The 25,896-nt window shown below is 27.8% G+C and overlaps 1 protein-coding gene across 3 annotated transcripts in view; it reads left to right on the top strand.

Moving 5' to 3' along the window:
* Vinc (vinculin) overlaps positions 1–25,896 on the top strand; it is a 58,868-nt gene that overhangs the window by 11,795 nt on the left and 21,177 nt on the right. For all 3 annotated transcript variants that reach the window (XM_021148686.4, XM_021148685.4, XM_087155822.1), the window contains exons 5-16: positions 443–611; positions 1,598–1,752; positions 4,896–5,114; positions 7,701–7,893; positions 10,397–10,548; positions 14,247–14,339; positions 14,638–14,707; positions 17,386–17,534; positions 17,629–17,694; positions 20,280–20,391; positions 20,953–21,150; positions 25,158–25,249. In XM_021148686.4, coding sequence (XP_021004345.1) covers positions 443–611; positions 1,598–1,752; positions 4,896–5,114; positions 7,701–7,893; positions 10,397–10,548; positions 14,247–14,339; positions 14,638–14,707; positions 17,386–17,534; positions 17,629–17,694; positions 20,280–20,391; positions 20,953–21,150; positions 25,158–25,249 — 1,668 coding nt within the window. The remainder of the gene's footprint in view (positions 1–442; positions 612–1,597; positions 1,753–4,895; positions 5,115–7,700; positions 7,894–10,396; positions 10,549–14,246; positions 14,340–14,637; positions 14,708–17,385; positions 17,535–17,628; positions 17,695–20,279; positions 20,392–20,952; positions 21,151–25,157; positions 25,250–25,896) is intronic.

Here is a 25,896-nt window from a genome sequence, read left to right as displayed (position 1 = left end):
AGTTTTTCTCTTCTCTGTTGATTCTCACACCTTTATACATTTATATAAAGTGTTTATTTTCCATTAGCTTTATGATGTGGACGGTGAATTAGATGCACATTCCAAACTTTATCTTATAAAACATACATAAAACGTAAAATGTGTTATTATTGCCATCATGAATGTACAATTTGTTTTTTTGAATTTGCCAGCATAAGTATATTTTTGCTTGCGCTGCAATACCTATTCCAATAAAAGTATTACTACTGAATTACAAATAGCCTCATTTCAGGCTTTCTTAACAATATTTTCAGAAACTTCTAAAATGTTTTACTGACATATGTTAAATGATAAGCTATTGTGAAAAAATGTTATCTTTTATGATGAATTTTGTTTCAACTTACTACCAGTTTTTATAATGGACTGAAAGTATCGTTGTTTTGCATAGTTTTTTATTTTTTAGGATCTGAGTCCATGCTTAACAAAAGTATCAAGAGAAGTAGATGCCCGTGAAAAAGAGCTTGTTCATCAAGCACATCGGGATATTTTGGTTCGATCGTTGGAATCTGTGAAATCGCTGTCACCAATTTTAATATGCAGTATGAAAATATTTGTTCAAATTCTAAGCCAAGGTGAGTAAAATAACATTCTTGCTCATTATTAATATTTCTATTTTTTGTGAAAATATTCTTTTGTAAATGAGTGAAAATAGTTTAATTTTTGAGAATTAACTTTTAGCATTAAGTATATTGTTTCCCAAAATTGCTAGCCTTTATTAAACCTCTGATCATTATATAACAGGTTTGACTCTTGTACTAGTTGAATTTGGACCTGCAGTTTTCATACAATTGCAAAACATGTTATTTCTTATTCGGCAATATATAAACAATAAACATTCTTCTGAATTTGTCCAATACAAAACCGTCTGAAAGTTTAGTAACAAAAAATATTGAAATTTCATTTTTTACAGAGCGTGCAATACAGAAAACTTGATAAATCCTCAATTTAAAATTGAGTTCTATAAGTATAATTTTTATACCTTTATGTATACAATAAATGATTATTAAATATTCTTTCTTCTATAGTCTCACATAACTATTGTCTATCATTAACAAACTGTACTTATTGTAATTTTTACTATTTAATTAAAAATAATAATTAAGGAATTTAGTGGAAGAGGTATTTAGTGACATTCAGTAACATTTTGGTTACAAAAGCATTTTATTGTCAGCATTAAAAAAAAATATTAATATTTTATTTTTAAGTGTTTAGCTAAGACAGTATTTAATGGAGAAAAAAAAAATTTTAAATAGCCTTCTGATTGCGTTTTAAATTGGTTTTTAGGTTGCTACAAAGGAGCTTTTGTCATGATTCTAAATAAGTTGGCTATGTTTTCTATGCTCAAGTCTATTATAATACTATTTTTATTATCAATTTTACCATCTATTGTGTTTTTAAATCAGAAAATTTGAGATGGTATTTTTTCTATTCAACATTTTTTATAAAACAACTACAAAAAATTTTTTTGATATACAAAAAAATTGCTGGTTGAAGTGTATTTTTTCATTTGTAAGTTTGTGGGTGAGTTGTACGAATTTTTTTTTCTTACTGTGAACAGGTGGCAAAGGAGTTGAAGATGCTGCAGAAAATCGCAATTATCTTGCTGTTCGTATGTCAGATGAGATTAATGAAATAATAAGAGTTTTGTTGTTAACCAATTACGACGAGGAAGCATGGGATGCAGACAACTTGACTGTGATGAAAAAAGCTTTAGTAAGTGTTTTTAAATTGATTTAAAATTTTATAAATATATATGTTTTTTCCTGGAAACAACATACCGTAATTTATGGAAGAAACGCCGCGGCGTTTGCGAGTTTAAAAGTTTTAAAATTTTAATTGCGGCGTTTGCGATATTTTAAAAATAAAATTTACATTTTTCAAAGAAAAAATTTTTTTTTAATCAAAATAGTTGCGAGTTATGGCAAAAGATGGCGCCACTATTGATAACCCACCACCCCTTAAAGAAAGTGGGTTGATAGCTCTTTCAAATTTTTTCTCACTTTGTTACAACGTGCTTTGTGGAGAAATTAAATTGCGGAAAGTTTTCTTTTTAGTATTTGCTAATATTTATACATCGTTGTTATGGACGCGACTTATAAACTGATATCTTCTTATTTAAATAAAAGAGGTATATTTCCAAAAAATAAATATATTAAATTAAAAAAATATATTTATAAAATGTAGATATGTAGTACAGTATGGATTCCGAAATTCGGCACTTAATCCGAAAAAAAATTTTTTTTTTTTTTTCAAGAAATTTTTTTGATAAGAGAAAAAAAAATCAGTCATATTTTCTTTTGATTTGGAATTTTTTTCTCTTGAAGTAAGTAACTATATTTTGTCTTTTAAAAATAAAAACATGAAGAGAAAAAATAATAAATCTGTGTCAAACAAAACATCTGTTCCTAAAGCAGTTTAAAATAAAGTGAAATTGAAAAGTAAAAACATCTGCATTTCCAATGAACAAAATAAATAAATGCAAGTTGGGAGAAACTGATGAATCAATCTTGACAACTGTGCAAATGCTTTACTGCTTTGTCCCCCCACATTTCCCTCTTCTGTTTGACCATAAATTAGCCACACCCTTTTGACATTGAAACTTCTTTCTCACTTGGTGTACAAAATGAATTCTATCCCTTTTGCTGCTTTTTTTTTTAAATTCGATTTATTTATCTTTTTATTGCTTATTAACTGTTACTTTTTTATTGTTACACTTGTTTACTTGGTTTTTTTTATCGTTATTAGTTGTTTGCTTCTTTTTTGTAGTTATTCATTGTTAGTTTCTTGGTATTAATTGTTACTTTTTTTGTAGTTCCTTGTTAGCTTTTTTTTTTCCCGGGGTGAGCGTCTTTTGTTAAAACAAAACGTTATGTAAAAGAGAAAACGAGAACAATGATCTTGATCTGAAGAAGAAACGATTATTTCTTTTTCGGATTATTTCATCTTGAATTATTTATCCTTCCGATTATTTCTTCTTGATTATATCTTATAGATTATTATTTTAATTAATGAAATTTCTAAAAATGGGACAGTTTTAAATTCAACCCACCAAAATCTACAATTGAAACAAAGCTTTGGTTTTTCTGAAATTAACAGCGTATTTGAATTATTGTAATATACGGGCGCCATATTGGAAATTCCGGAAGAGATCCGAAATTCTGTAAATTACGAAATACGGAATTTCGTCGGTCCCGTGAGTGCCGAATTTTGGGTCCTATACTGTAATATAAAAAAATCATTTATACTCAAGTAATATAAATATAGTTATTTAAATTTTTTACCTAACGATGGCACCAACAGCCGATTTTAACATGTTCTGAGCAGTTTGTCCAAAATATACAATAGCAGATTAACATTCTTGATTTTATTATAATTATACATTTATAAATTTTTATTTTAATTTAAAACATTAGTAGTATTTATAAGGAATTAATGTTATATATTCACTTTTGCCGCTAAATCGTTATTATGGGTGCGGCGTTTACAACATGTGCGGCGTTTACCATGATTTTTTTTCTTTTAAGTCTCATTATCACAAGTGCGGCGTTTACGATAGGTGCGGCGTTTCTTCCATAAATTACGGTATATATTTATAAAATATATATCATGTATTTTCAATCATGAAAGTTTAGACCCATTTTAGCTAACTATATAAATTTTTACAAATATTTACATGACATTGGCTTATGGTTTAACTTTCATTGTGCCCTAAATACAATATTTACCAAAATGATTTAGATGTATATATATAATCATCAATTATCCCATTATATATTCATTTTGTGAAATATAATTATACTTATCAAATGATATAAGTGAAACATGAGCACAATACTCTTCCCATCGTGCACCAAGTGCCACCAGATGCCGGCCTCCCCCCATCATATCCTCGATTGCTTGGGGCTCGCTCTTGCGGATATCCGTGATAGCCCACTTCTGGTGCTTGACTTAGCTAGAGTTCATGGATTTGATCTAGCTGTCGCTAGATCCTGAAGGATTGGACACAACAACAGCAACATGAGCACAATTCTGTCAAATAATGATATCCATATTATAAGTTTATAAAATCGTTATTTTTCATTTACTTGCTAATGTTTTAACCAAGGCTAATATTTTTTTTTATTATTTACTTGCTAATGTTTTTGTTTTTAATTTAAAAAAGGAGGCTTACAAAACAATCGAAAATTCTTCAATATCCTAAATAAGTGTAAAAAAACTAGTATTTGTTTATTTTTAAAACCTACTTTAAAAATGGAATTAGAAATATCTCATTATAGTTTGTTTTTCTTTCTTTGTTGAATTTATTTAATTTTACAATGTTAATGTTTAGAAATTAAATGGCAGTGCAAATTGGTTTTACCAGTTTAAAATAAAATTATTTGCTGTCAGCATTATTACAATCATTATACTACTAGTGTATATCGTAAAATGAAAACTGAATTCATGGTGTGTTTAAGACATTGTTGATAACAGGCTAATCTTCAGTAATAAAAATAATTATGAACATAATGCTTTGGAGCAAGACATATCTTAATCATTGCTGTTTAGACTTGCTGTGTTTAGCTGATGACTGCATTATATTGTGGATTTAGTCATGAGATTTTTATACTTCTTAAACTTATAAATCCACTTTCCACCATTCACCTCATATTATTTATTGGGAGAAAAAGTTTGAAGTAAAAACTTTTGAGTTTGAAAATAAAAAAAGCTAAATTTGATTTTCATAAATATAAATAAATTTTTTAAACAGTGTTTCAATTGCCCATAATACAGCAATTCTCTTTTTTTGTTTTTGCAAGACATAAAAGTATTAAGCTTTAAGATGCATTTATGATTTTAATTTTTCTGTTTTAAAGAATGCTATTGATGGAAAATTAGCAACTGCTCATGATTTTCTCGAAGACCCAAATACTGTGGTTGGTGGCGTTGGTGAAAAATCAATGAGATATATATTAGATTATGCAAAGCGCATTGCTGATAGATGTCTTCCCCCTGACAGCCAAGCAATTCATAAAATGTGTGGTGACATTACAGCCATGACTAATGCTTTGTGTGAACTAAGAACAGATGGAAAGGTAACTTTAACTCTTATTTAAACTTTTCTTTGCCAAATTTATGTATTTTTACTTCATCACAATACGAAATAATCTAAGTGTTCAGCTGCTTTTTTATATTAACATTCATCAAATTAGTGTTCTAAATTTTTTGAACTATAAATTTTTAAAATTACTTTAAATATAAAATACCAAAATTACTGAATGAAAAAACAGTTGCTTCTTGGAAGTTGTGCAGAGAATTAAAAATTGAAAAAACCTACAAGATAATTACATTTTTAAAAACAACAAAATTTATAGAACAAGGTAGAAAAACATTAACTTATAATTTGATTTTCTACCACTCTAATCCCTATGACTCGATTTTCTTTCATTTTCCTTTCCAACTTTATTTGTAAAATGTTCCTACTGAAACAAAAACTGCTACATAGAAATTTGTTTATATATATATATATATATACAAGATCCGGCTATTAATTTCCAGGACTGACGTAACTGTAGGAGAACGACAAAGCCGGAAGATGGCGCTAATGATTGCATATTGAAGAGTGCTTACTTGCGCATGTGCCGTGCAATCGGCACCATACTGAAGTAAGTGGTTCTCGTAGAAAGGCGCATTAAAACGTAGCTCTTAAATTCCTGTTGTCGAAGTGAAAACGGAGCAAGAATAAACATTAAATGTTGCTTCAAATTGGGCAAGACAGCTGCGAAAACCTACAAATTGTTAAAACAAGTTTACGGCGAGGAAGCATTATGTCGCTCAAGAACTTTTGAGTGGTTTAAAAGCTTTCGGGACTGCGCGAAAGCGTGGAAGATGATCCACACACAGGTTGGCCGCAGTCGTTACGCACGCCCGAAGCAATTGAAAAAGTTCGCTTCCACACATTGCGCTGCCTGTGAGGCTATTCTTAGCCCAGCATGGTGTCGTTAAGATGCAGCATCCACCATACTCTCCAGACCTAGCACCCGCAGACTGTTTCCTAAGCTGAAAAATTTGCTGACAAGATTTCAAGATGTTGAAGCCATCAAGAAGACTGCAACGTCATTATACTCTTTAATAAGAGCATTCCGAAAGAGGACTTTAAAACTTCTTTCCGAAATTTGTACAGCCGAGCACAGACTTGCATTACGGCTGATGGGGACTACTTCGAATAATATTAAATGGCTATGCGTTTAATTTTATTTTCTTCTGAGTTATTCCATGAGTCCTGGAAATTAATAGCCGGACCTTGTATATATTTATTTATATTTACGCTTTGCTTAGGATTCTATCTAGTGGGTTGGAAAGTCTCGTGTACAGGATTGTCAGGACTTTAGTAAGTCTCTAAAATAGATTTTTGCCAGAAAATAGATCTTTAATAAATACATCTGTAATTTTAATGGGAAACAAAGCCTGTCTGCAGCTGTTTCTTTCAGAAACTATTAATATTCAGTTTCATTTTTAGATTATTCTTTAGCATTAAGTTCGTTTTTCTTTAACTGTTCTTGATTTTTCAACAACTCTTTTAACATGGTTATTTAGACAGAATGAATATTCAACTGTTGGAGAAGCAACAAGAAGAAATGGGTAAAAAAAAATTCTAATACCTTTTTTTAACAGGTGTCAAGTGTTTTTTTTAGAAAAGAAGAAGTGTTAGTTATTTTTATTGTTAAAAGGCATCTGCAAAATAGATTTTCTGGTAAAAAGACATCAAGATATAGGACTTTGTATTGTATAAAAAATATTATATGTATATATTATAATATTTTTCACAATTTCTAACGGAAAGGGAAAACTCTTCCTCTATTGGTCTTATTGCTATCAATGAACTCCCCTTAAACATGTATTCGTTAAAAAAAAAATTTATTACTGTTTTATGACTTTGATTAAGAAGCTGTTTTTAAATTCTGAAAAAAATTAAATTAATAAAAAATGATGAAGATATATTTAAGAGAAAATAATAATTATTTGAAATACTTTTTTTTCTAGTTTATGCTCCTTTTAGATAATAAGAATGAAAGAGTTAACAGTGAAAATTTCATTTTAAATGTGAAGAAAAAATTTTAAAACTGAAAATGTAAAACTGTTTTCGTTTGAACAAAAATAAATAAGACATGAAGTTAAAAAATGCCGCAAATTTTGACCATGACTAAACTGTTATTGTTAAACTGTCAAAACTGTTATTGAACTTTTTTATTTGAAATGCAAGGACTACAAAAATATTCCTCTAAAATATTTGAAATTTTCGTAGTATAATAACATTTTTTTAAGTATGCACACCTTGCATTTTAAAAGAAAGTTTTTAGTTGTGGCAAAAGTATGTTGCTTTAATGTTGAGCTTAATTTAGAATGTATTCATGCATAATCTTATTTTATTAGGCTCCTATATTACAGTAGTTTTTAGATTATGTATGTTAAACTTAATTTAGCCAGTCTAGACATCTATATGTGCAGTATAATCAAAATTATAAATAGTGAGGGTTTATAATCTTTGGTCTAACATTATTTGAAATTAACCTTGTTCAGAAAAAAGTAATTTATGATAGCTATTACCACTATGTTTAATGTCTGATTGCTAATCTCAGTTTGTCACTTATCTTATTTTTTACTGTACATAATTATTTTAGGGATCATCTGCCCCAGCAGAAGCACTGTCAAGAGGTATTAGTCAAAAACTGAGGGAATTAATTGGCCTTGTTAGTCAAGGAATCACCAATGTTGAAAGAAACAGCATTCAACAGCCAGCACATACTTTGACAGGCCGTATGGAACAAGCCCGCACATGGCTCAATAATCCCTCATTAAATGATAAAGGTCTTGGTAAGAAAATATCAAGCATTGTTAATATGGGCATTCTTACTTTTCATTATTTGCAATGATTGGTGTTGAAATGTTATGACCTAATTTTTTAATGGTGATTTGAGTGTCCATGCCTAAATAATCTGTCATTAAAGGATAAAAGATATAGGAGGAAAACATCAAGCAAAAACATTAGCACTTTTACATTTTATTATTGTTTGCAAAGATTAATGTTACACCCAAATTTAAATTTAACTAAATTTTATAATGAAACAAAAAATCTGTACTGTTATTTTGAATGTTGAAATTTTATATTTTAATTGTTAAGGAGATACAGCTTCTACAAACTAATTAAAAAGCATTAAAATCACATCAATATTGACATTACTCTTTGATAAAAATTGAAAGCAAAGTATTTCTAGTGGCTGTTGTGATCTTATGTAGTTTGAGCCTTACTTTTTTACTAATTTTATGCTGGACTTGTAATGATAAGTTTACATAAATTAAAACAATGCCCTAATAGCTTGTTCTGCCATTTATAGATCAATCTTGTGTATTAAAGACTTAAACTCTGTGATTGATTTTGCTACTAACCTGTCTTTTGCTTGAGTATCATTTTCAATCCGAGAAATTTACCTTGCAAAACATCTAGAACTTTTTCAACAGCCAGACTAAATGGATTTCAAATTAAATATAACTTCTCATAAAAAAGCATATTCTAAATTTATTTTCTTGAGATCAAAAGGAATCTTTCTCCCCTTGACAATAATGTTATTCATTCGAAATCAAGTGGAACATTTATTAGAAATCAAGTGTATTCCAGCTAAACTCATATCCCTTCAAACTATAAGATTCCTTCTTAAGGAACAAATATGTCCCTTGTTAAAAAAACTCGGCTCTGAACAATGGGTGTTTTCTTGAAATTTTGTGCCATATTTCGAAATTTTTTGATGCACAATTAGTTGAAAATCTCTCTCATAAGAGCTTTTAAGCTCTTTTTTAACAAAGTTGCCAATTGACTTCTTCAATGAGTCAATTATATTTTGTCTTTTCCCTTTTGGCAGAATCATGGCAACATTGTCAAAGAACATTAAGGAGTTCTTGCAGAAATATTTTTCTTTCGGGGAGAAAAAATTTTGGTTTTCTTTTCTTCAAAAATTTACGTGTAAAAATTGAATTGCACATTTAAATAACAACTTTGGGTCACGTTTAATTTATACCAATAGTATCATAAATCCATGTAGTGTTTCGATTGTATTTTTGGCAGTTATTGATTTTCACATGGTTTTTAATTATCTTAATGTATTTCAGACGATATGGAAAATTCAAATCGTACATTTGAGTATTTGTGCAGTAGAGAACCGATTATCCGGAACGATCGGGACCATCGCGATTCCGGATAACTGATTTTTCCGGTTTTCTGAATCTCTACAAAATGCCGTTTTTTTAATGTTTATAAAACGAAACTAAAAAAATTTTTTTAAATAGTTTTGGAAATAATAAAAAATGATAAATAATAATACACTTAAGTTTAAATAAGGAAGGAAATTATGAAATGAAAATTATATACAGGCTTATATATGTTATTATTAACATTAATAACATATATAAGCTATTTGTGCTTATGTGAGATTCGTCTACAAACGGCTTTTGATCTGTCCTCTAAATCAGTTCTTTCGTCAACTCGATACACCGTACGCTCTAAATAACGAAATGGGCTCAAAATCTTGCAGGGAAAAAAAATTTCTTAATGAAAGAAAATTCATTTCCGGTTCCGAATTTCATTTCGGTTATCTGGTTTTCCTTTTTTCTGATTTCTGGATAAGAGGTTCTGCACTGTATTTACTTTTTAAGGCAAGGATTCTATAGTTTTTTATGGCAATTATTGCTTTTGATTTCCATATAGCTCTTAAAATCTGAAATTATTTATTACAACAATCAAATCTTGAAATGAAACACATTTGAGTAACCCCTTTTTGAAGAGTCACATGTTTTCGTCGTTGATCTGTTTTTCGGTAATTACTGTTAAGTGGATTTCGTGATTTTTAATTATTTTTTTAATGTGATGACGATTTACAAAATGCTGTAAAGGAAATAGTTAGTGCGTTATTCTCCCCAATAAAACTCAAGAATATCGTCCATAATTCAATAAAAATAATTTTATGTTGTTTTTTTAACTCGGCATTTTTGTTACTTTAAATTAGTAACATACATCTTTGTTATTATTGAAAGTACCTATACCTAAATACGTTAGAGTTTTTTCGCAGAAAGCCCGAAAAAATTCTGACACTGGAGTCTTTTCATCCACAACACACAGGCATTATTTACTGGCCGATACCTCATATATTTCCCCAAATACTAAATTTCTTTCTCTTCATATCTGTCTCTATTTTTTGTTAAAAACTTTCATTATAAGAACTTTTTTAATATCTTTGGTGTTACTATTGTAGTTTGTGTGCACTTTTGAAATTTCATTATACTTTTTTGTTGTTTAATGACACTAACGTTTTAAAATTTGTTTCAGGGTTCCAAGCAGTTCAATCAATAATTGATGATGCAAGAAAAATTGCAAATTCGAATAACTGTCCATTAGTTGAACAACTTGCCATACAAAAGCTGTGTTCAGAAACGGAAAATCTAGCTAGACAACTATCTGATATGTGTCGCCATGGTCAGGTAAATAAAATTTATTTATTAACTTTTTGTGACGGAATTTTTTCCTGTGAGAAAGACCAATCATAATGTTGCTGGATTCTGAACAAATTCTTTTATTTGAAAGACTTTTTGAATTTTCATGATATAAAAGTATTATATGATATTTTGATGGGAAAAAATTTAATTAGTAATCTTCCTTGAATAAAAAATAGTTATTTTCTAAAATATATATACTATAACTCCCTCTTTCTAATTTGGTTTTCTTTCCGAAATGACTATGGGTTGTTCTTAAGTTACATGTTACTAAACAAATTGAAAAACTTTTTTTTTTAAATTAAGTGATTATAATTACAGCCACATCATCAATTAGAGTGTTTTTTTCTTTTCTTGACAAATCAGATCATGGCAAGACTCCCAGATCTGCACTGATTTATGCTAAATCAAAAAACCTGATAAAAATTTATTATTTTGACCATTTTTACATCAAAACACACGTGCAACTTCCTGCACAAGCAGTTTGCAGTTATTACCCCAGATTTCATCATTTTCAAAATACAACTTTGTTTAAATGTGATGACACCTTCTTAAATGAGGAAGAAAATTTTGTGATTTTTTTTCTCTCTTAAATTTTATTTATGTTACTATTGTTTTTTAAAAATGATAGTTTCTTATTTACTATTTTTCATTTCATTGAGTAAAAATAATCTTTTGTCTAGAAAAAGAAAAAAAACTACACATTGCAATAAAAAAATAGTGATAATCTAGTTTAAAAGGAAAATTTCTCACTATAGTTTCTGATAAATATCAGATAATTTCTTCTTCTAGCAGTTTCGTCTGTCTGCTACAGATAATTTCTCCATGATATCAGTTTTATTACATTTAAATAAATTGAGCCAATGAGTTACTAGTTATCACTAACAAAACTAATTTCACAAGAGAAACAAAAAAAACTGTATAATTAAGTATCACTTTGATATATATAGAACTTTTTTGCCGCACAAAATATACTATAATAAGTAGCAAAATATACTATAATTAGTAGGTAGACATGAATTTTTTATATCCTAGCTATGTATCAGCTGAACTCAAAAAATGTAAGAATCTCAATTTTGAAAAAAAGTCCAGATGACTGATTTTCAAACTCTTCGATTCAATTAATAAGCTTAGATTTGTTGAGCAAACCTATATATCTATACAACAAATCTATGTTAATTAATTAAAAATAGATTTACAAAAGTAAAAACTTTTGATCACAGTTTTTATTTTTGATTAGTTGTAAAATTTGTGTATATTTTTTAATTTGATATACTAAACTAATAGTTCATTATTTACTTTTAAAATTTAAAGAATAATATAAAATTAACTTCAGAGAAATATTGGGGTTTTTTTCTGGGAAAATAAAAAATAAAATAATTATGTTTTTGTTTGTTTCATATTGTTAAGAAATTGTGTTGAATGGATCTGAAAAAATCTTATTTACCATGTTATTTGTGTCTACTTGCTAAAATAGGGTTTTTTAAGCTATAAAACTTGCTTCTTACTTAATACATACTTAGTTTTTTTTATATAAAACATGTTTTTATCTGAAACAAATATTTTTTTCTGATACAAGACCTAGATTTTTATGATATGAAAACTGCTATAATTTTTTGAAAATGAGTGTTATTCCTTCATGGAAACTTTTTAAACTGATCTTTATTTTTTAAAATTATTTATTATAATTTCTATGTATTGGTTTTGATAGCAATTACTGTCAAATCTCAATCTATCCCTCCTGTATCCCAGAATTATTATCTTATTTGAGTCCCATCACATTTGCTACATCCCCCTAAGAAATTCTATTTACATTTCAAAAAAATTTCAAGTTGTATCATAGTGAGAGGCAAAGCAGCAAGTTCTGATGCAACTGATGAAGAAATTGTGGGTTTGTTACAGTTTTTTGAAAACTCTTCAAAACATCACATTTAAGGTTATGCATTAGTTTAGGAAAATATTAAAACTTGTTAAGCTATAAGATATAAAATATTTGATTGACCTAACAAGAAAGTATACAACGATTCAATAGTTAAAGGATAAACGTATTTAGGTGATAAACTATTTAAACAAAATGACTATTAAGGACAAATTCAACTCTTTTTAGAATGTGTTATTTTTGCCAAAACTCAAAAAAGCTTATTATATTTTATGCCATTATTTGTGATCTTCAGAATATCTTGCCTCAAAAGGAGATGCAGTATTTCATTAGTATGTTTGAAATAGAGATATTGAAAAAATAGCTTTCAATATCAATTACTTTAAAATTTAACTATAGTACTTTATTTAAAGTTGTAACCTGTATTGTCAGAGGCTCTAATCAAGTATATCAATTTTATAAAAAAACACTTTTACTATACCTAATAATAATTCAATAATTAATTTTTAAAAAATTATTGCTTTAAGTGAGATATTGTAAAAATGTGACTGAATTTACTTTTAAAGGATTTGCAACTGGTATACATAAAAATTTATTATCCCCATCCATGTCAACAAAATGCTTCCCATGTGCATTTTATTATAATTTTCTTTTAATAAATGTGTAATTATTTTGAATGTTTTATAATCTGAAAATTTCATGCTTTTTTTTGCATTTTTCTTCATTTTGAAAATGAACATTGTGTTTACCATATTTTGAGAAATGTTTTAAAGAAATGCCTTACATTAGTAATATCTAAAGTTTTTTTTTTTTTTTAAATCTTTAAAATTTTTAAGTTGTGAAAAAGTTGCCACATATTTTAAAGGGGTCACTGTAAAAAATGATATAGTTCTCCACCAGCGACTTTTGCTTTATAGGATCTAGTAAACTATCCTTTCTTAGTTAATAGTAAAAGTGTTCTTCGTTAATGGTGATATTTATGGAAAAAAAGTTATAGAAATTGAGATAAATGAAACTTAGATTCATTTAGCAATAATATATTGCAGAACCTGTATTTTAATGCAATATATTAATTATAGTTGTACCACTCTTTAAAATTGTGTCATACACTTAACATCAGGATCATACATTTTTTGATAAATGGTAGGCATAAGTAATCTTTGTTTTTATGGGGGAAACAAAACTACTTGTGAAAAAGTGACCACAATTGTAATGCTGTGGTATATATCTAGCATCAGAGTCCTATATTTTTCAACAAATGAGAGTCAGAAAAAGCTTTTAATTTTGTAAATTAGTGATTAAAATTGTAATATCACAACAGGTTATACAACAAGCAGGAAAAGTTCAGTTCACAAATTTGCATGGCAGAAGTTATATTTATGATATAGTTTTTTTAAGTCACTTTTTAAATGGTGCCTTAGACCTTTCTTATAAGTTGCAACGTTTTCTAAAAAGGACTTGAAAAAACAGCTCTTGTTTTAGTGAAAAGATTGTGAAAATTGTAATGATACAATAGACTTTTAAAAACTTATTTCAAGAATTTGAGATGAACTCATATTTTTCTAAACTTAAAAGTAAATTAGCAGTAATGTTTGTATTTATAATGCTTTAAATGTGATATACTCTTTATACTTTCAGGATATAATTAAATACTTATGTTATTCTCTCTAGAAGTAAGCTATATTAATCTTTAGAAAGTTAGCCATTGCTCTAACTCTAATTTCAGTTATCTTTTCGGTATAAGTTGTTATGTTTTTAAAGTATATTTAAGCCCAATATAAAGCTTACAATATTATTTATTTGTTAGGGTAACAGTTATGAAGCCTTAACTATTGCACAGGCCATTTCTGGGAAACTCCAAACACTAAAATCCAAAGTTCAAGAAACAATCTGCAGAAAAGTTAGTATTGAACATTTTATTCCTGCTCTTTTTATTAATTAAAAACTTTTTTTTTGCAGTATGATGGATTTTGAAGGAAACAAATAATTTTGATGGATTTTATAAATTATTTTAAACTATATAGCAGTTAATTCAGTGTATTCTACTTTGATAAGTTTTGAAAACCTAGTTAACTATTAAGTGTATTTAATTGCAATTTAGTGTGACGAACTTAGAGATATTTTCACAATTTTCTACTGAATTTATTTAAAGTTGCCATCTTGTTTTTATTGTGTTTTTAATGTTTCCATTGTTTTAGGTTGTCAAAGATTTCATTGATATTTCAACTCCCCTAAAGCAGTTTACTGATGCTGTACTTAGTCCAGAAGGTAAAATACAAAAAATATTTTTTGCTTTTATTAATTTGAATCAAAGTGAATGTGCATGCATTATGCAGAACTACTTTTTAAAAGCATTTATTGACTTCAAGACAGAAATGTCAATGAAACTTTTATACAAACTAAACTCATTATTTATTTATATAACTCAAAAATAAAATACATAAAGTTTCAAAGGAAAATGTCACAACACGCCCCGCCCCTATCACTGCTATCACTGGGAAGACAGTGATAGCTTCATACCTTATAGTTTCTTAAATGTGCAGTGAGTCTTACTCTTCGACGAGTCATAGTGTTAAGACAGGGATAGCTTCATACCTTATAGTTTTTTAAGTGTGCAGTGAGTCTTATTCTTCGACGAGTCATTGTGTTATGTGTCTAGGATTACTGTCATTCTAAGGATAATTGTCATTAGGAGATGGTTGTGCTGTTTTCAAGTTATTAGCGTTGAGTGTTTTAAAATTTACTGGTACTTCATCTTTAAGCATGAAAAATAGTTTCAGTTAATTTAATATTCATCTAATTTATTCTTTATATTATATTCTTTAATTTTTACTATTCTAAATTTATTTCAAATCAATCTATCAGTACTGTTTGTACCCTGAAAAAGGAAAGCATTGGGAGGAAAACTCATATTTCCAGATTTTTGAGTAAAGTAAAAAACTGTTTAATATTTTTTCTATAACTTTTCTACTACTATTTAGATTTATTTTATATATGAGAAATAGTCCTATATAAGTATTATAATTGTCAGTAAGTCTTGGTAGTCAAGGATATTTGGTTTCTTTTTCTCAAAACAAAGGAATTATGAAATGGCCCTACTACCATGATTTTCTCTCATCCAGTATACAAGCAGCCCTCATCTATATTAATTTTGAAAAGTGTTAGTAATTAATTTAGGAGTGACGCTATTATTACGGAAGGCACTTTTTGTTGACAGTTCTATTTGTTGACTATTTTTGCATTAATCTAATCAGTTACAATATCTATGTAACCGTAATTCTAGTTCTAACAGTTTTTGAACATATATTTTGATTTTTGTACATTTAGCTGTAGAAAGCTCAAGCTTAGACACTGTTTTGCTTCCAATGGTAATGGAGAAAAACTAATATTTAAGCATCACTATCAATTAAAAATTGAGTTGCTGATGTTGTTGAAAACGGCTTATAAACATGACTCTGCACAACCTTTTGACCTTCCATCACCATCAAAAATGGAATATTTTATTTTCCTGGTTTTTAGCCTGATATTTGCGAGCCAGTTTTCACTTGTAAGCTCTTTTGCCAAAATATTGATGGAATTTTTTAAGCAGTTTCTTAAATTCTATTTGTCTCTTTGTCTTGTTAGACTGAATCTCTGCATCTATTAATTTCCGCTTTGTGCAGTTCCAAGTATATTATCTGTTTCTGTAAATCTGAGGTGATATTTTAATCTATTAGTGTAAAAAAGCGGGTTGAAGTAAATTAAATTCCAATTCCCATATTTTGTGCATCATTATCTATAATTTTAAAAAATTGTCACTATATACAGACAAAATGCTGTGCACATTAAGCAGTAAAAGTGGCTTCCATGAGATTTCTAAATATTTGGTAAAGATCCGGGTAATGGAAAATGTCAAACTAATATAATGGAGTCATCTTTGAATTTATAAAAGCATTTTTTAAGCTAGTAAAGACAATGTTAAAACAACACAACTTTTGGAAATCATAATTGATGTCTGCTCATTCAAACACTACTTGCTCAATCGCTAAGTTTTTCATTTTTTTTTTTTACAGAGAAATTGGAATCTGTCATTATATCAAAAAATTCACATTTTGTCAGAAGCAACTGAGGTATCTTTGTTACAGAATCAGACAAATTTTCAATAAATCTCTTTTTATGATTAGTTATTTCTCCTTATGTAGTGGTAGTTTGAATTGAAAAAAAAACATATTTTTGGTTCAGGTTTTTAAAAAAGGAAGAATTTTTAGGCTATCCCTGACAATTGTTCATTTCCACAAAGATGTTTCAGTACTATAATCTCAGAGAAGCCAACTGCTTGGGATTTGGCAAAATGTTTTTAAAAATGGTAGAGAACTACAAACTAAAATTTACAGATTGTTGGTATATTATGCTAACTATTTAAGAGGCTCAACGCTGCTTATCTGTAGTAAACTGAAATATCACATAAACCTTTGAATTATTTAGAAGTACTAGTGAGTAAAAACCCTATAAATCGAATTTAATAAACAAAGAATTGTACATTAAAAGACTACCATTTGAAAACATTTATCTGCTGTCCGGAGCAAATGGTTACCTTAGTAATCTATAGACATTTTGTTGTAATTATTCTCATCCACATTCACCAACTATGTTAAGTGTACTTTTAGAGCATTATAAATAATTTTATTAAGGAGAATAACAAAGCTAAACTAGTTACTTGTTTTTGTACTAAATCTTAAAATGTTACACTCAATCAAAAAGAAATCTTTACTTGAAAAGTTTAAAGGTGTAAGTTCAGAATGACAAGAATGGAATTCAAAATATTGATGCAAATAATTAATAAAAATAAAAACATCCAAATGGAAAAATGCACTTAGCAGTAGAGAAACCAAGAGGAATTAAACAAATGTGACTGTTTTTATATCCTCATACCATTATTACATATTTTCTAAATCTATTTTAAATAGGTACTCCAAATCGGGAACTTAATTTCATTGATAAGGCCGGTGTGCTTACCAATATATCTCAATTGATGTCTAATACAGCTCGAAGTGTTGCTACAGGAGGATCTGCCAATAAGAAACTTGCAGAAATGCTTTTAAGCTCTGCCAATCAAGTAAGAAAAATCCCTATTTCGTGCTTTGTTATTAAATTTTTTTCCAATTTTATTTTATAAAAAAAATTTGGGTTCATTTTTCTTTGTACATTAGGTTGAAAGTTTGACACCTCAACTAGTAAATGCTGGCCGTATCCGCATGTCTTATCCAGATAATAAAGTATGTATTGATCTTAGTATTATATCTTAAAATGTTCCCTCTAATACTTTGATTATATTTATTGACTTTAGTTATCCTAAAAATCAGTCAAATAATTAGTGTGTCATACTACTGTTAACAAACTGATATTTTATAGTTAGATACATCATTCTTCAATCAAATAATGTTATTTTTATAATCTCTGTTATTCTTATTTTTAAAAGTAATTGCCATTTTATGATATATTTGATATAATTTTTTTTATTAACTAGTATATAGGAAACATTCTCTTAATTTGATGATTTGAAACCAATACTGTTCTGTATTACAAATACATTGTAATCAAAGGCAGAAATACTTTTACATAAATAGAGTATATTTTAATAAAACATGCTCAAAAATTTTCTATTTCTCACATTTAGATGTTTGTGTATCAAAAAGGTTACTTTATATGAAACAACTTAATGTTGATTAATATATTAAGTTAATAATGAAAGAAATTTTTGAAATTAGACGAAACCTTCTAAAACATATTTAAAAGGAACAGTCAACTGAAAGTCCAACACTCGTCATAAAACAGGTTTCTCCACTTTAATCTGCAAAGCTGCTGTTCGGTAGGGAAAATGCACAGTGAAAACACATGGATCTACATAGTTGCTACTTCATTGCTCTGAAAGTGAAATAGTTAAGTGTATTTTTCCTACATTGAAAAAGGAAACAAGCAAAAAAGTGCTTTAAATCGTGGTTCATTTCTTCAGGATCTTGAAATTCAATGTTTATTTGTAATTTATAATTAACATTGCATGTCTTTGACAATTGTGCACCAAATGGTTGGGGAAAAAATAGCGCTGGACATACTTCACTGAAAAACAATTTATACTTGTAAAAGGCTCACTGAACCAGTCCACTTGACTTGTATATGCAGATTAATGATCTGCTCTGGGAAAACCAATGAATCGCATAGAGATATTCATATTCAGGTCAGCATTAACCATAGCTCATCTCATGTCACAGTAGTATAAATATAGGGTTGGGATTTTGTCTGGAAGAAAGTGCACAAAAAGGGAAGAAGCTAAAATTGACCAATATGATTGCCTAAGGGTGACTAATGAATGAATAGTTCAAGTTTGAAACAGAACTAGTTTCATATTTTTATTTTTTATAGGTTTTTTAAATCTATATAACTTATTATGGTAATTTATTTTGATTTATGTTATTCTTATTTTCTTTAATAAATTTGCAAGGAATTAGAAACCTTAGATTAATATTATTTTGGTCTGCTTCGGCATGTATAACAGCCTGTATTTGAGAAGACATAGATTCCATAGGAGTGCATTTATGTCCAGAGAATACCATGAATAGGCTACAGAGACTTTAAGATCCTGTAAATTCATGGAAGAGGTGATTGCTGACATATTTTGCCTTACCCACATCTCCTAAATATTTTTTATTAGTATAAGATCCAAATTTTGTGATGGTCTAGCAAGATGTTGGAAGTCATCTTGATGTTTATTGAACCAAATTTGTATGCTTCAAGCATAATTTATGGTCAACTTATAGTCCTTGATGTATTCATCACCTTCGAAGTAAAAATGTCAAATGGCAAGATGAACTTAATTTGTCAATGTGTCCAGGTGTTGCACAGTATTTTGTTTACCTTTAAGAGACACCACTTCCTCACCAGAAGAACATGTCTTACATCTTGATATTCCCGCAAATCCCTTGTACAGTGGAATGACGGCAAGAGAAAATCTACCAAATTTCTAATTCATTAGCCGTGTGTGTATCTTTTACTAATTTTAAATATTTGCTTTTGGATTTTTTTTAATCTGATTTATATAAAAATTAACATTAAAATTATCATTATTTTCAGCTCAAATGCTAAAAAAGTTGTTTCTCACTTATTTAAATATTTTTAAAATCAATCATTCATTTGAAAATATAATTCTGGAATAAAAATGTACAGTAAGAAATTATTATTTTATAAGTAATAAAAAACTTATAATTTTGTGATTATGTATGTAAAATAAAATTTTCATTAGCATTTTCTATTGATGAATTCCTTTAGCATACTATCTATGTTTGCTTTCAGTATTTATGTTTAATAACATTTGGTTATGATATTAGTATGTTGTTTGAAATAATTGTATAAATATCATTTGATTACAATATTTTAAAATTTCTTTATGTAATTATAGTATAAAGTTCTGCTGTACTCTTTTAAGTAAAACATTGAAATAACCTACTGTTGTTTTAATTTCTTAAGAAATTCATTAAATAATTTTTTTTTCATTTGCATATTTCAAACTAATTTTTTTTTAAATAACTTAGAAATAATGCTATTATTTAAACAGGATTGCAATTGTTTTAAATTTAATTTGATATTCCTTTATTAAAAAGAGTTTCTTTTAATTCTTCCTCTTGAGTTAGCCTATTTCTTATAGGATGGTTTTTTCCACTGTAAAGCAAACTTGCAGTTCCTGATAAATGAATTAGCATTTTTGGCTTCATAACTTAAAAATGAATTGTCACTTTGTAACAAAGTTTTGACTTTTTTTTACTGTCCTTACATAAATACGGTGTAATAATTCTGATTTTTCTCTTAGGCAGCTGATGATCACTTTGAGAACCTTAGAAGGCAATATTCTGAAAGTGTGCACAAGATGAGAGCTCTTGCAGATGAAGCAACAGATACCTTAAGTTTTATAAAAATGTCAGGTATAGTGTAAGAATTTGTACATTAATATAATATATTAGATAAATATAACTGGCATGATAGTTAACGAACTGCTGTTGAAAAGTGTTGAACATGTTTATTAAGAGTATTAATCAATACATGAGCCAGATGCAGCTGTGAGAGCTCAATAGTTTTTCAAGTTAAGTACAAAATATAGGTGTGCATATATATATATATATATATATATATATATGCATTTATTTTTATTTATTTTTTATTTTAATTATTTATTTTTATATTTATTTTATTATTATTATTTATTTTAAGAAGTATTATATATCTCATAAAAACAGAAAAACATGATTGTAATAATGCTATATCTTCTGTTAAAAATGTTAATGATAGTCTCTTATACTTATATATTTTCTCTTGTAGGGAATAATTTTTTGTTAAAACCATTTTTTTAAACTATTTTTTATTTTACATTTTTTGTTAAAAACATTATTTAAGAAATATGTGTTTTTAGAGACAAGCACTGTTTTAGTTTATTTTTATCCATTGTTAAAGTTGACGATAGGTTTTTTTTTAATCTTATTTTGCAGAGGATAGCATTCTGAAGCACACTCAAGCATGTGAAGATTCCATTGCTAACCATGACCCTCAAAAAATGGTAGAGAATACTTCATCCATAGCTCGACTGGCTAATAGAGTCTTAATGGTAGCTAAGCAAGAATCAGATAATTCAGAAGATCCATTCTTTGTTGCTAGAGTAAATGAAGCTGCAGAAATATTGCAATCTAGTATGTATTTAAATTTATTGTTAGCTTATTTTTTAGTTTTATAATAAACTTAATATGATATAGATATTATTCTTTTACACATCTTCCATAAGCTTATTTCAAACTCAACTTACAAGACAAAATCTGTATTGGCTATTTACTGAGAAAATCACACTTTCATAAACCTTTTTTATTGAAATAACTTACTTGAAATAAATTTTCTTCTGAATTATCTCAGTAACTATTGATCTATAATATACAACCTTTAAAATGCCCAGTTCCCATAAAAGAAGTTCTAAACTTATATACTAGCATATTAGTTCTACGTTGCTTATTATATAAGGGAGTATATAACATAGCTAACTACTCACTGAGGTATGAAAAAAAATGAAGAACTATCCTTTTTTGGTTTAAACCAGTTTTTTTATATATTTAAAAAAAGAGTTTTTAATATTTTACCCTTTAAATTAAAAATAATTTTGCTATCATTAAGTATAATGAAAAAAAACCTTATCAACTATTAATTAATATTATCAAGAAAAAATTAAAAAATTTCCTTTCATGTACATGCTAATAAAGAATAACTGAAGATTTTGAATATGCTTATTCATTCCTTTATGTTTCAACTGTTTGATGAGTATAATTATATAAAAGAACAATAATACATAAACATTTAAAAGTTAGCACATAACGTATGTTTATTTAAAGTAACACAGACTAATATTAGCAAAATGCTTCATGGAAAAAAAAATTTTTTTTTTCATTCAATTATGTTTAATCTCTCCTTGTATGGATAAAAACAAGCTTGTTTTTTTTTTCTTTTTTTTTTAAATTATTTGGATAAAACCATCAAATCCTTAGCATTTTTTTAATGAAGTATAAATATAACAGAATGAAAGAATAGTGAATCCCCCATACAAAAATTTTTGCTAATATTAATCTTTGTTACTTTTAATAAATTTTTACTTTTTAATAGGTGAGCTCAACATTCGCGTATTAGATGTTTTATCAGTATTTATCTCTTTACTTGCAATAATTTGATAATAATGGATTTTAAAATATTCCTTTTACATAGCTCAGTTCTAATCAAAAATTTACGTGTCTTCCTTTTGTCTAGAAGTATGTCTATGACTGAATATTTCTTTTTAGTTTTGATACAAAAAATATCTATAGATATTTAAATGCACAAATTATTTAAAATTTTTTAAACAAACTTTAGTCGTTTCTTGCAATAATGAAATTTTTCATAATTTCAGTTACCTTTTGACAAATTTCCTGCTTTGAGTGGCGAATCCACTCAGTGGATATGCAGATTTGTTTCTTTTTTAACTTTTTATTATTTGTTTCTTTTTACTAGAAGACAAGAGAACAATTGCTTAAAGAACCACGTCACATTCACTTTCCAAAAAAAAAATATAATAATTTTAAATTAAACTATTTAGCACTTCTGTAAAATTTAGATATAAACTTGTCATGGTTAGCTCAATAACAGTGGAGGTCTGATCTGTCTTTACCACAGTATTTTTGTTTTAACAAAATTGTGTCAGTATGTCTCTTTCAGTTTTGTGCATAATTTTGTAGGATTAATCAGTATCTATTTATTGATTATTTACTTCTTTTCATCACATACAAATAATGAGTATTCAGTTACTAGTAATACTAATATTCTAAAAAAGTTTCATAAGCATAAAAAATTTATTTCCAGCACTATTTTGCTCAGAAAAAAAAATTTAATTCAGTAAACGAAGCAACCTGTCTCAAACACAATGCATTTTGAAACAGAAACAATAAAATTGTATGTTGAAACCATTTAAGGGCTATTTTTATCTTTCTCTTTTTAATTATTGATTTGTTAAAGAATCTACTTTCTTCCTTCATGTATGGAGGCTGTTTTTCCAAGTTTTCCATTTTCTTCCCTGTGTGTTAGTGTTTAATGCCAAGTCACTGATTTTCTAGGGTTGTATGTATACTATTTGTTGCCAAGAACACTTATTTTTCGCACAAAAAATATTCAAATAGTGTCATTTGCCTCTTTCTTCCTCTGACTTTCTTAGGATTTATTAGATAGGCTCTTTCTCTTATCTTTCTCTTTTTAATTATTGATTTGTTAAAGAATCTACTTTCTTCCTTCATGTATGGAGGCTGTTTTTCCAAGTTTTCCATTTTCTTCCCTGTGTGTTAGTGTTTAATGCCAAGTCACTGATTTTCTAGGGTTGTATGTATACTATTTGTTGCCAAGAACACTTATTTTTCGCACAAAAAATATTCAAATAGTGTCATTTGCCTCTTTCTTCCTCTGACTTTCTTAGGATTTATTAGATAGGCGTTTTTCCCCATGTTGAAAGTTGTATTAAGAGAAAATCTAAATAATATAGGTTTTCCTTTCCATTGCACAATTTATTTGTGCAAAATTCTCCTTATTTTAAACTGAAGCAACAGAGTTACAGGATAAAAAATGATCAGCAGACATTTTTTAGAACACTCATTTTTTATTATTATTTTTTGATCTGTTGCCATTCGCAACTCTCATAAAAGTAATATGAATAGTCATGTGACATATGATGTTCCTACAATACTCCCTCACTAGTAACTAAGTTACGATGCTTGGCAAGTATGTCAATAAATGTTTGTCATATAATAATAATATAACAGCATATATACAGTTCAAAAATTATACTACATAATGACTCATCATAATACGAAAACATATATACAAGATATTAATATAACATATATACAAATTATACCATTCTAGTTTCAATGCAATAAAATATATATATATAAAATAAATGTATATGTATCTAATTAATACAGTTTTGTTCTAAAAAGCGAACAGGCTTTTTTATTTTTCTGCCAAATCTAGACATTTTAACATTTTGCTCGGAATTGGCTGCATTTTCTTGTAATTTATTTGATGTTAAACATTCGTTAGGTTTTGCAGCTTTTAGGTTTTCATCGTAATCTGGATTCTCATTTTCAGAATTCAGTAGATAAGCTGGTTTAAGCCTGTCTATTGAAATGCTTACGTTTTTTCCTTTATAACTAATTACAAAATACTTTTCTGACTTATCCATCACTTTATAGGGTCCTTGATAAGGAGACTCTAATGGCTTCCTGACTCTATCAATCCGCATAAAAACATGTGAACATGAACTTAAATCTTTGTGCACAAATACTTTGTTCCTTTTGAAATATTTTGACTCTAAAGGTTTTAATGTTTCCATTTGATTTTGAAGATTGCTAATAAAGTTTTCCGTGGATGTTGTCACTTTTGAGTTATCAAAAAATTCACCAGGAAGTTTAATGCATTTACCATAAACCATCTGAGATGTTGAATAGTTGGTGTCATCGCGTAGAGCAGCTCTGAGACCAAGTAAGACAGTAGGAAGAGTTTCAGACCATTTAATAGAGTTGTGTGAAGCGCTGAATTCTCTTGTTTTCGCTTTCCTTAAACGTATTTAAAAGTCTTTCTTTCGCCAAGGTATATTTGTTAGGCTTAGTGTCTTTAATAATGTCCCAAATATTTTCTACATACTTCGGTTCCAGTTGGGATATCAAATAATTAAATTTGGTTTCTTCAGTTGTGATCTTATTTATTTGAAACTGTGCTTCTACTTGGTAAAACCAAATGTCGGGTTTCTCTCTCCAAAAAGGTGGAATTTTAATGCTTACTTTATTAGCTTCAACATCCATGACGATCGTTGCTTCGATCTTTTCACTGTTTTTTGTAGCCATGTCAAAAATCCGGGTCACCAGTTGTACGCAACAGAGTTACAGGATAAAAAATGATCAGCAGACATTTTTTAGAACACTCATTTTTTATTATTATTTTTTGATCTGTTGCCATTCGCAACTCTCATAAAAGTAATATGAATAGTCATGTGACATATGATGTTCCTACAAAACTTCTAAATATTAGTTTTGATCTAAAAATATGTTTTTAAATTTGTGTTTTGATATTTAGATAAAATAGTTACTGAGATTAACTAGTTATTTGAATGTTAAATTTATTTTTCTTTCTTTATTAGCTGTTACTCCCATGGTACAAGATGCTAAAATGGTTGCACTTAATATACATGATGCCAAAGCTGTTAATTGTTGGAGAACTAGTAATAAAGCAGTAAGTTTGATTTTTAATTTAGAATCACCATATTTGTTATATATTTAGATTTTCTATCACTTTGCAGGAGTTTCATCATTGTGCATCTTATTCTTAATATTGTAAAACTTTTTCTTTAATGAAATTTTTCAGTATCAGTAAAACTTACTAAAATGGAAAACACACAGTTTTTGACATTTTTTTAAATTTCTCAAGAAATACTTGGATGATTATTTTTTAACTTTAGACCTGTTTAGGTCATGCCATTTCTCATACTTATCAATAAAGTTTAAAGCTGTCAAAGGTTTGAGATAGCAGTAATAAATTATGTACAAAAACAAGTATTTTTGAACACCTTATGCCAGAAAATATTGCAATAAACTTGTAATTTCTATCAATTACTTTGATTGTTATTAACAATAATTGTGAGAAATTTCTTAAACCTGGCTGAAATATTTATAGAGATATGGACATTTTTACATAAAAAAATAATGATCTTTTTAACTTATGTTTTTTTTTTTTAACTTTAAAAATATTCAATGAAATTAAACAAAATTTTTGGAGCAATTTTTAATTCATTACAAGATAATCATTTTTTCAAATTAATTGTTAAGAATTGCATAAAATATGAGCCTTTTAAGTAGTTATTTCGATAATGCGCAAATAGA

Source organism: Parasteatoda tepidariorum, chromosome 12, assembly GCF_982258835.1.
Source record: "Parasteatoda tepidariorum strain Cologne lab strain chromosome 12, Ptep-v5.0, whole genome shotgun sequence".
Taxonomy (NCBI): domain Eukaryota; kingdom Metazoa; phylum Arthropoda; class Arachnida; order Araneae; family Theridiidae; genus Parasteatoda; species Parasteatoda tepidariorum.
This window is presented reverse-complemented; position numbering and strand designations above follow the sequence as displayed.